At 43.7% G+C, this 11,803-nt stretch overlaps 1 protein-coding gene across 1 annotated transcript; it reads right to left on the bottom strand.

The window, feature by feature from the left end:
* Positions 1–802: 802 nt before the first annotated feature.
* Positions 803–11,803, bottom strand: TEF (TEF transcription factor, PAR bZIP family member). Its single transcript, XM_086479910.1, has 5 exons — positions 11,626–11,803; positions 5,450–5,776; positions 3,778–3,998; positions 2,917–3,128; positions 803–1,031 (listed from the first exon to the last, which is right to left on the bottom strand). The coding sequence occupies exons 1-5, from the start codon at positions 11,801–11,803 to the stop codon at positions 1,010–1,012; spliced, it is 960 nt and encodes a 319-aa protein (XP_086336036.1). The 3' UTR covers positions 803–1,009.

The following is an 11,803-nucleotide window of genomic DNA, read 5'->3' as shown; positions in this document are numbered from 1 at the left end:
TTGATACTTAAGCTGCCCGTTGCAACTGCGGGAAATCATCGGCTGTTTCAGCTTTATAAAACAGATGAACAAAGTACTCTTTCACCACTGCAGTTCTCATGTAGTCGAGGGACAGAAAATTGTAATATGGCAGCTAATAGCCATTGTTTTGCTGGAGCTAATACTCATTTGGTAGTTTCAGACTGCCAAAAGGCATGGGGATCAGCAGCTCAGATTAGCACCTCTTCTGCGATTGCTAAATCATTAACAGAAGAATAGATCTTGTTTCAGCAAGATACCATAAAAGAAAGTGAGCCTCATAAAAGAGACAAAGGAAAAGGCAGGTTACAGCAGTGTAGCTGTGGAGCAGGAAAGCAACCAAAGTGTTTTACTATTACATGGGTCATTTGATAGCAGTTTATTCCTACTCTGTGTACGGCACACTGCGGTGCTCTCTGGATTGTTTCAATACATCTGCTGTACTTTTCTGCACTGGAAGTCTCACACATCACAGACTGCTGTTTTCCTGGTGTCTTTAATTCTGCACTCACAAGATGCTACACTGTACCAGAAGTGAGCTGCAGTAGTAAAATAAAATTCATTCTACTGCAGGGAACAGAGTCTTAAAATCCAGTTCTTAATATATACAGACACTTTCATTTAAAACTCCCTATTTTCTTCCGCTCCAGTGCCAAAACAAAGAGCCACTATTCCCACAGGCTGTCAACAGACTTTGAGACATGAACTTTGAGTGTCTTGACAAAACCCCCATAAGTAAGCTTATTGTAGTTCATAGTTACAGTGAGAAAGACAGATAAGAAAGCCATATACAGAATTAAGGAGACTTTGCACTTTTCATCATGCCCAGCCCTGGGTAGTTCAGATGGGGTACTTGCAGGCAAGCAGGCAGGCAGGGTCATCGTCAGCTGTTTGTGTTGGGACACCTCACAGATTTCACTGCTCACTCTGAAGACTGGCGATTCATGTGTGCTTTTTAGTTTCTTTGTTTTTAAAAGTCTTTAAAGTTGCATCACTCGGAATCAGATAAGTCACTTTAAACAAAGCAAAGTGTTAAGTGTGACAATTTATTTATAACATACTTCCCACCATCACCACCACACACCACCCTGCGAAAGAAAAACCCCTGCTGAAAGGGTGACAATTTTCAGTACGTTTGAAAGAAATTAGACCAACGCTGCATCAAGAGCCACTCTAGTCAAATTAAGAACATAACAGAGGGGGAGATAGTTCAAAGCATACATTTAGTTTAAGCATTCTGGATTAGCCTGCTTCTCCACTCCCTTAAGAAGTCAACACACAATTGGTCTAAACTCATACCAATTTCCACATTATGTTTAAAAGACAAGCTAGGCAAGAAGTCTTTAGTGTAGAAAAGAAACCCCAATGCTTTTTTAATATATTTTTCAGACTTCAATAGGGGAACTGGAAACTAGCCTAAACATCTTCTATCCCACACTTACTCCCTAATATAAATATTAGCCCAGGAAGTGTAGCCTAAGAGTTCTGACACAGCCACTATCTTAAGGTAGCTTCTCTCGTTAAGAGGACTTATAGACATCTACTTCTGTTAAAGCTTCTGGTTCTTGCAGTTGTAGGTCATGTAGAAGGTCCCAACATCACACACAACATATTTTTTCTTTTAACACCACATACTGTTGAAGCAGCCTTGGTGCTGAGAATGGATTACTTCCAAGAGGGCCAGTCTTGTGTGCTAATTTTGTAACAGGAAACATGCTGGAGAGAGAACCAGCAGGCATGGAGAGACCAGATATGCTGCTACACAGGAGATAGTGAGGTAAACTGTTCGTGTTTAGAGTGGGTGTAGCTTGTTCCATAGAGTGTTCAGGAGGCAAAGGACCAAAGCTCTTGTACAACAGGGAAGGTGCAGTAAAGTAACAGTGGCTCGTTTGCTTCTTAAGAAAACCCCATTCTTCCCAAGATAAAAGGTACTGGAAATTCCTTAACAGATGGGACTCAAGGTTCAGCCTGATGAGCCAGACCTCTTTTTCTAAATCCCCCTTACTTCTCAGTGAAGTGTAACATGCCACTTTATCAGCAGTTCAAGAGGGAAGTCCCTCTAAGGAAAAAAAGGAGAGGTGGTGGTAGAAATACAGCCTAAAATCCACACAGCAAATTATTTTGTCCGTATCTGTAAAGTGAGAGATCCCCTACTGTTCTCTCTCCTTGTTTTCTGGAAGTTATCCAGGATTAGAACCTGGATGTTTAAGCAGTATTTTAACCAACACTGCACCGACTATGGTCTGCATAACACTTGTGCATTAACCTTGAGATACCTCGGTTTTTACGAGAGGCTGAATATTTTCCCATCTTCCTGTCCTAAAGGTTCCCCGTTCCTCTTCAACAGGAACAGAGTTCTATACAACAGGTACTTTCTAGTGCCCCTGAATGGGAAACAATTTCATGATGCTGCCCAGCAACATCTACTTATATCTTAAAATTACGTTTTATGATTTGACTGGGAGGGGCAGGCAGGGTGGAGAGGGAGAAAAGAGCAGGAGTTTAAAAAGAAAAAAAAGCAAGGAGAGTCTCCTAGGCTCTTTCTCCACTTAAAAATGGAGATTAGAACAGATAGCAAAAGCCCTGTCCAGGCAGGAGGGATCCACATTTATTCCCCCAGACAGGTGAATCTGTTCTCTTGTACGACATCAGAAAATGCTCTATCAGTGTTACAAACAAAGGTGTAAATATGGACACTAAGATTTTGGGCAATGCAATGATCAGGAAAGGGCCTGAACAAGCTGTGCCAACAGAAATAGGGTTTGGGGTTGGTTTTTTTTGTGTAGATGCAAAATGGCAAAGCCTCCACCAACTTTATTTCTGGGAGTCTCTACAGAAGGCAGAGAAGTCTAAGAGGCTGAAACAAGGAGCCCTAACAAGGAAAAGGGGTGTGCTTACAAGGGTCCGTATCTGGTCTCGTATTTAGAAACAATGTTCTTGCATCGTCCCACTTCCTTGCGCAGCTCTGCAACCTCCGTCCTCAGGGCTGTGTTCTCCTTCTCAAGAAAGGCTGCCCGAATTGTGATCTGATTCTCCTTTAATCGCCGAGCATCACGGGAACGCTTTGCTGCCACATTGTTCTTCTTTCGCCTTGTCCAATATTTTTCATCCTGTAGCAAAAAAGGAAAAAGAAAAAAAAGATGCCAATCTGCCAACTGTATCAAATAGACACCTGTTTATTGTATAATGACATTCACACTGACTGCTATTTTGAAGAATCTCCTTCATTGGTTTGCAGGGCTCCGACACCAAAATGCAGGCAACACAGCACTGTAAGATTTCACCCTTACACGAGCCTTAAGATAAACCAAGTGCACTCCTAGAACTAGGGAGATTAAGAGAGTCGGCTACTAAGAAGCTGTCCAACTGAAATGCTCCCTTTACTTAGTTTCAATTCAGGAATGAACTTCTGCAGAAAACAACCTGTTTTGTTGTCTGGGCTGCTTAAAACTGGATCAGACATAATGCTGGGGAAATACATACAACGGCCTTCAAAAGTGCAGTTGATGAGGATGTGACTTGATAGTTCTTCTAATTTCTGTGTATAGCATGATAAGTTGCTCCTGCCCAGTAATTATCTCATGATACCAAACCAGCAAAACAGCAAGAACAGCAGTTGACTTGCCAATTCTATTCTTGGCAGTGCTTCTGCCCCATCACGTAGGTACAGCGTGTTAACTTTACGTGTCAAAACATTTGGGCCAAGAGTCAGAAACTTTGATCAAGGCCTAGAGAAGTCTGCAGCAATAAATCTGTTACCTTTTGCTCATCTGGGACAAAAACCTTCTTGGCTTTTTTAATCATTGGTTGTGGTTTCAGGTCCTCTTCAGTAAACTTGTGCTTGCGAGGATTGAAGAGCTCACCACCAGGCACACTGGACAGCACTAAATCAGCAGGGTCAGGGTTAAAATTCACCTCAACTTCTACGCAGTCAGGATCAATTGGGCTGGGAGTATTTCTCTCATTTTTTAGTGGGGACTCTGGCAACAACAGGAGAAGTTACAATACATTCAGCAGGATGAAAAGAATTAACTAAGAAGCCAACTTGGGTATCTCTTATTTATTGCACTACTCTGGGCAGTATCTGCAACAGTTGCTGGTACAGAGAGGAGCTACACAGTCCAGTTTGTAATACAAACTCTGGGAACATATGCCAGACCAACAGACAACGAGTAGACAGATGTGGGACAAGAGTTAATACTTCCTTGACAAAAACTACATGCTTTGTGCACTTAAGAAGCGCCTTCCACAGCAGTAAGAAGTGAGAAACTTTTATCAGCCTGAGTTTTGCGCCACGGAAAGCCTTACAGAAACAAGCCTACCCAAAGACCCCAGTCCCTGGGTCCTTCAAAGGTCAGACAGCTGTATTTCCAAACAAAGGACTAAGAAAAGGTGGGCTTGTTAAAAATGCAACTTCTTCTTTGCCACACGGAAACAAATGTCCCAACAGATTGTCTTACACTGACAGTGTTCAACTGAACTTTGTCATGTTCATCTATTGTTTACAAGCTTCATACACATGAATTGTAAGTGTCAGTGCAATCTGAGGTAGTGATCAATGAATAAGTTTTTTTCATATACCACCTAGAAAAAAGCCACACTCTATGTCTTACTGAAGGAGTTCCACACTTTGCCTTTCTCTTGCAGATTCACAGAAGAGGCCCTGAGCAAAATGCTTTCTGCAAAGTCAGCTCATAAAATAGTACTGTGAAAGTTTAGTGGCTATCATGTTTAAACTCCAAATCTAGGGCAAACTGAGCTGCTAAATTCTTTAATAGAGATCTCTGTACTACAAATGACAAGTACATGCTTCCTAGTACCACTTAAGTACAGTTTTGTTTCTTTGTTCCTCCATTCCCACTTCAAAGCACCACAGAACATCAAACCGCATCATTAACACACCTTTTCCAAGTGTCTGTTCTCACATTGCACAGGCCAGCATGAAAAGACCGCTTCATTGTTTTTCTATTAAGCATTGTTATTTGAGGTACATTAAGTTAGCATAAGTTCACCCAAGCAGACCAAGCTACCAAGGTAGCAGAAATGACTTGTCACAAACTATCAAATCTGCTGTAAAGTAGCCTGAGAAACCATGTTCTCCACATGTCCAACTTCTCACTAGACTAGCAATACTAAGAAAAGCAAATACTTTATGATGGTGTTTCAGCCCTTCTAATTTCAAAAGAGAAACAGGCTGTACATTGAGAGACACTCACACATTTTTTCCAGGAGGGGGAGAGAGGAAGAAGAGAAGAGGCAGCACCATCACGAACTGACACACGGACTAAGGCTACACACTGAGCATGTTTGTGCCACTTAACCTGCCACAGCTAACAATAACAGGCTGGCATGTCTCCTCTTCGATCTAAAGAGGCACCTTTTAATATGAGAACAACAAAACTCCCTCAGAGCCCCATATTATTCCATCTACCTGTGCTGGAGGCTGCTTCAGATTGCTGGTAAACTGCAGTGGAAGAGGATGATGCAGGAGAACCAGTAGAAGCACTGGCAGACTCCTTTCCTTCCAGCTCAGCCACAGGCAAGAGTGGGTTCTGGTTCAAATCCAGGTGAGTAGGGCTGGAAGGAATTCCATTCTCCAGCAGGAACTCATCCAGATCCATGTACTCCAGGTGGAAAGACTCGCCATCGTAAGGAATAGTTTTGTCCCAAATGGGCGGCATAAGGGAAGCAGAGACTGCCATAGTGCTGGCAGCTGCTGCCTCATCTTCCTCAAGCTTTATCTTCTCCTTCTCTTTATCTGAAAGATACAAGTAGGTCACTGTACAAGCTGCAACATAGGAGAAACTCAAGGTTTAAGAGTCTAACAAAATCGCCATGAAAGGAAATTCAGTAAGCTGTATTTCTGCCTCACGACAATCTGAAAAATCAGATGCTGAAAGGCAACATTCATACGTTCATATATAACTCCATATGGAACGCTCTGACTCCCTGTGATGGCTGGACCACAGACATCTGAGTAGCCTTGAAGACCAGCATCTTTGCTGTGATAACTTACCAAAGCGTGATATAATACTGGATCTAGCTTACTGTTAAGTATTCACTGCAAAATAGCCTGATTTTCACAGGCTCATCTTGGAAGACAGTGAAAGCGAGTTTCCATAAGTAGGATTACATGGGAAGCCACTAAGAGAACTCCGAGGAAGCAGAGAAGTTTATCCTATGCACAAAGAAAGATGGTGCAGAATAATAATCTAGATACAAACAAGAAAGGAACATGGGTTTTCAGATTACATTTGAAAATTAGTCAAAAGGTCCACAGGACACCAGGGACTGGGATGTCTATTGTTCAGTATTTTAGAAGCATTTCTTTCTGAAATGACTCAGCATGTCCACACAAAGCAATAGCTCCAAATGCTGTTCACTATAGATAGCTCAGAGTACCCACATACAGTTTTCACTCTTTGGGGAGATGTCTAATAAGGCATACTCCCACACCCCACCCCCAAGCCACAAAAGACCGATGACATTTTCTCCATCTACTGTGCTACAGTGCACATATTACAGAAAAATGGCTGTTTCTATGTTCCCCATAGCTACTGAATCTTAACAATTGTCTGGGACACAATCCAAGCAGAAAATTCAAGTTATGGAATAATTACATAATTTAAGAGATAAAAATATGCTTGCAGAAAAGAAAAAAAAAAAAGAAAGAAAAAAAATCCAAATAATTTTCCTGATCCAGTTCTCCATGTAGCCATGTGGTTCTACCAGCACTGAAGGCGGCATTGCAGAAGCAGTGCCAGCGCTGCCGTCAAAAGGAACGGTCACCAGTCGTACCCCAACTGACTGGTTCTCACCATGGAAGCTGACAAGCATTCAGTTCAATGGGACAAGGACTCCAGGGACATACACTGGAACAGTTTGGATCTCCAGTATTCACACAGGTTAGCCCCACTAAATGCACAAATCTTTGGCATTAGGATTTTCTAGACTGCCTACAATACACTAAAGGAGTATTTTTCTTTATCAGGGGTGGGAGTGGGGGTGAAACTCTGCTCTAAATCAGAAAAGCCTATTTATATAAAACCCATTCTGATAGAGCTGGCATTCCTTCCGCTCTTGCCTTAGCTGGTGTGGAACTGAGACTGAAAGAGCTTTTTATGGCTTAAAGAACAGCGCTATCATACAAAGTAAATTATCATTTTAATCTACCATACTCAGAACATTTTATACAAAAGAAGAAACCAATTTTAAACTAAACAGCTGAGAAAATATTCACCAGCCACCAACTTGGGACTAAGAGCAAGTACCTAAAGAACATGTTAAATTCAGACCAGTGGCTCCTGGACATGACCTTTGTTAACACCATCTCGCAGTTTTTGGCCTTCCCCTTTGCCACTTCACACCGCTGCCTCTGAACGGCCATTTGCCAACTCTTATCCCTACTATAAACTCCTTTTTTGCAGAGAGTTTTGCAACTTTCCTACCCTTTGCTTGGGCAAAGCAATTGTGTAGGTTAACAGCCACGGTCCAAGTAACCTGAATGTTTCTAAACAGCTCCTACTTGAAGCTAGTAAAGAAACAACATCTACTCTACTTCACATATAAGGATGATTTCACTTACTACCGAAGCATACCCCACCAAATTGGAACCACCATTTTGCATCCAGTTTGTGAATCAGGGATTGTGTGTTTCCCCAAGGTTTGCACAGTGCCCAGCACAACCCAATCGAGATTTGCATTGGGCTTTACGGATGATATTCTAGTAAAGACATCACCAAAACAAATGCAAGTGACAATAATGAATTCTTTGTTAATCACTATTTTTTTAATAAACAGGATAAAAAAAACTTGCGAATGTTGAGTCAAAATGTCAACTAAAAAGAAAAAAAATCATTCTTTACTCTTGAAAAAAAAATATCATTCCATTGTAAGTTATGCCCGTTTTAATGCAAGCCAGCAGTGCTTTTGTTTTGCAACATTTAACACACCACCTCCAACAGAGGAGAAAAGAAACCTTAAGTGATTAGTAGACTAAACATAAGACTTAAAAATATTTTTCAGAAGGTGGATGCCAAAAAGACAAGACTATACTCCTGGTATATGTGGCTCTTCTCAGATCTTTCAATGCCTTTCAGATGCACACCATCATCCTGCTGTACTTCAGCAACCTGAAAAGACAGATTAGATCCTTCCTTCACATGAGACCATCTGAATTTTTTGTCCTTTTGCTACAAGTTGACAACTGGCAAACACTGGGCCCCCAGTGCTGCCTTTGTGTAGCTATGCTGTCTCTCTCTCTCCCTCTCCCTCACTTCTCACAGCAATATCTGAAACAAATTAAAATAGCAGAAGTTAACATGCATATTGGCTGCCCATGTATTTGAAACGTAATACATAAAAAGATAAAACTGTTGTATTATCATTTTTGCATTGACATTTTCCCACTGGCTTTCTTTCAATTCATTTAATCTTTATTTCTGCTGCACAACATCCTGCTGGGTGCACAATATGTAATGAAACACTAATTAACTTCTTGCATCTTGAGGGGGAAGTTTCCGCCCACCCCAGCACAAGGACCCGAAATATTAATTCTCTGAAGATATTTATAGTGTAAACAGGTATTACCTGACAGCAGAGCTGCAGTATCCTAAGAGGCTCCATTTGCAGTGATTCAAGGTCACCCTGATAAATCTGGACTGTACTTCTGCAGCTGATAGCTCATGTCCGATTTAGCCCCCTCGCTCTGCTGCTGTGACCTATTAACTAGGCTGTACAGCTGCCGTTAACAGAGAGGTCACTAGTTTATGCTAAGTAATTTAGGCAGAGCATTCCATTTCTTGAACTGTTGGAAATACTGTTGTTTTAGCCAACAGCAGCAGCCTGGAAAGAGCTTTAGTCCACATCCTGATTTTTCCCCCCAAAAAAACCCCAACAAACCAACCAAATCCAGACCAAAATATATTTTGGCCACAACTGTCAAGTGCTACCCCAGCCACAAACAGAATACTTCTTTGACAAATACTTCTTTGTACAAAGTTCCCCTCGTTCACCAAAAAATATTGTCCAATTATACTGAAAACACTATACAGACTAAGAATGCTTGCTCCCTAACCCTTTAGTCCCACTTGTGATAATGGAACAAGACAGTTTATAGGGCTCTGTATTCCTGATGCCCATTACTGTGATGTTTATTGAGGCATTCCTCCAGCCACAGCAGCACACAACTGGTGATTAAGGCATCTTTTGCAGAGCATGCAGCAGCTCGTTATTAACAGGAGAGACCTACACGCCTGCTCCAGAATATTAATTCTCTTCCCTTACCCCACAGGGCATTTTATAAAAAGATTATTATTTGTATTTATTTAATCCCTACAACGTACATGACAACAACTTACAGCAAGGCACGTCAGATATACTTGGTATATGGCAGGGCATTCAAGATGATGGCATTCAGTTGGAACTGGATGTCCCTCTCTGCTGCTCAGGAGGATTAGAAAGCCTGCTGGCTTACTGGGTAGTCAAATTACCTACGGCAGCCGGAGAACCCACAGGTAGCTTTGTGGAGACTATAAATGGACACTGCAGCTAGTTGATACCGTTTCTTGAAGAATAGGACAGAAAATTGTACTTTTGTCAACAGGCATTACAGACAAAAGGCACAGGTTTTTTTTTTCCTCAGAAAGCTTGCTGATGATAACACACCACTGTATTAAGCAAATTAGTAATTATTTAACATCTTGTCTGTGTTACTACACTGTAAAGGAACAGAAAATAAACGAGGATCCTCTGAAGTCAGCTGAGTCACAATTCTACTGACAAGGCTTTTGTAAAATTAGGAGTAACTACTTACTAACACAGAAGGTGTTCTTTCTTTTGTCTTGCAAATACGCCAACAAGAAATGCATCAGAGATCAAAATAAACAGAAAGCAACAAGTTCCACAAAGTGTGAAGTGAAACAGTACAAGGTGGACTAAGGAAATCTATGGAGAAATCTTAAGAATGAGAACAATCTGAACTTCATCACAGCATGACCGGAGAGGGGTAATCAAGATGCAATGAACTCATTAGCAAGCTTTAGAGAACCAAGCTGAACAGCTGCCCAAGCTGGAATGCGGTCATCTAGTAAAAGGAAAAGTATCAAATGTTTCTAATTTTAGAAAAATGCACTACCTCAAAATCTTACTAATTTTAAAATTTTACATCTCCATAGGCCAGAACACATGATTCTGTACAAGAAAGCCACCCTCAAAACAATGTCACCACACCCCAGTCAGCTACCATCATAGTTTCCACACGTGAACTTAAATTGCTCCTCCTGGCACTATTGCCTTTAAAAAGGATTGAGCGCAGGAATACCTGAAGAAATCCCATAACGTTGTAGATGCAAGATTCTACCTACTGCAGCATCCTGCACCATAGCAACGTAACTAAAACCTTTATCAGAGGCTGACTTTTTTTTTTTTTTTTTTTTTTTAACAGAAAGGAGAAAAAAATATTTGCCAGAATCACAGGATGGATACACTTGCATTGTGCAACGTTAGACACACCAAGTAAACGGATGTTAAGCAGGATCCTCGCCGGTAACAATCTTGTCAACCTTGCTTGCACTGTGGTCTACCCTGGATGCTGTCTGATGTTGCAAAAATGATTCTCAATCTCAAAATTCCTAAGTGTAAGGACTTAGTTTATTATATGCCAGTACACTGCACGTTACAGCCGTGCAGATTAACCTGAGCCTTCTTCAAAAATCCAACTGATACTCAGAAAAGTGAAAACGCTGCCAGGTGTGGGGGGAAAAAAAAAAAAAAAAGTAAAAAAATAAGTATGCCATCAGCAATGAAGACTATAGGCACCAGCGCTGTTATTTGCACAGCTGCTGTCTGCATCATCAGTGGGAGAGACCGCTCCAGCCATACAGGGCTGCATGTGCAGGCAGGCAGTCATACCCTCACGGATTATCGCCCAACCTAATCTGAAGAGACTTGCTGTTTATGCGTGTCATCGTGCAACTTTTCCGCAATTAAGGTCAAGGAAGACTCGAAACCTTCCCGTTGCTGCTCCCAACCGTGTGTCTAAAGGCAGAGGAGGCTTCAGACAGCTCAGGGAATAAAACCGGCGTGCCACGTCCTGCCTTCCACCCGCCCCTCCTGCCCGAAGCATTTCGTTTTGCCCAGCGCAGGCACCCAAACACACCCGAAAGGACGATGGCAGCAGCTGATTTTTCCAGTCGCACCGGAAAAATCCGCGCGGCGGCCACCGCCGCCCTGCGCCTCCGAGGCGGCGGGGAGCCGGCCCGGCTGCAGGCCGGCGGCCGCCCAGGGAGGCCGAGCCCTTCCTGCTGGGCCCGGCGGGCTGCGATCCCGTGCTGCCGGCGGTTGGCACGGCCGGGGCGGGGGCAGGGCGGACCGGGGGAGGACGCCAGGCCCCGGCGTGCGGCCTCTCCGGCGGGTGGTCGCTCCCCCCGCAGCCAGTCCCGCTGTGACCCGGCGGGTCCCGCCCTCCAAGACACGGGGCGGGAAGACGGCGGGGGGGGGGGGGGGGGGCGGGGGAGGAGGAGGATGGGAGGGGGTAAGGGGGGGGGGGGGGGGGGGCTGGAGGGTGCCGCGCGCTCCCGCCGCCCCCGCGCGCGCTCCCGCGCTCACCCAGGCGCGCCTCCCGCGGCGGGTTCTCCATCAGCTTCTTCAGCACCAGCGGGAAGGCGCCCGCCAGGCCCCGCTGCTGCTGCTGCTGCGCGGCGGCCCCCGCGCTGCCCGCGGCTGCAGTGGGCTCCGCTCCTCCCGCCGCCGCCGCCGCCTCCTGGTGCGCGGCGCGGCCGGGCAT

Source organism: Leptosomus discolor, chromosome 1 (genome assembly GCF_034619465.1).
Source record: "Leptosomus discolor isolate bLepDis1 chromosome 1, bLepDis1.hap2, whole genome shotgun sequence".
NCBI classification, from domain to species: Eukaryota; Metazoa; Chordata; class Aves; order Leptosomiformes; family Leptosomidae; genus Leptosomus; species Leptosomus discolor.
The sequence above is the reverse complement of the archived record's forward strand: the minus strand, read 5'-3'. Positions and strand labels throughout refer to the sequence as shown.

Excerpts from the sequence above, each read along its gene's own strand:
- TEF (XM_086479910.1), bottom strand. The coding sequence starts at position 11,803 with ATGCCCGGCCGCGCCGCGCACCAGGAGGCGGCGGCGGCGGCGGGAGGA. Across the intron at positions 5,777-11,625 it reads GCCGCGGGAGGCGCGCCTGG|ATAAAGAGAAGGAGAAGATA; the intron begins GTGAGCGCGGGA and ends TGTATCTTTCAG. Across the intron at positions 3,129-3,777 it reads TTGTCCCAGATGAGCAAAAG|GATGAAAAATATTGGACAAG; the intron begins GTAACAGATTTA and ends TTTTTGCTACAG.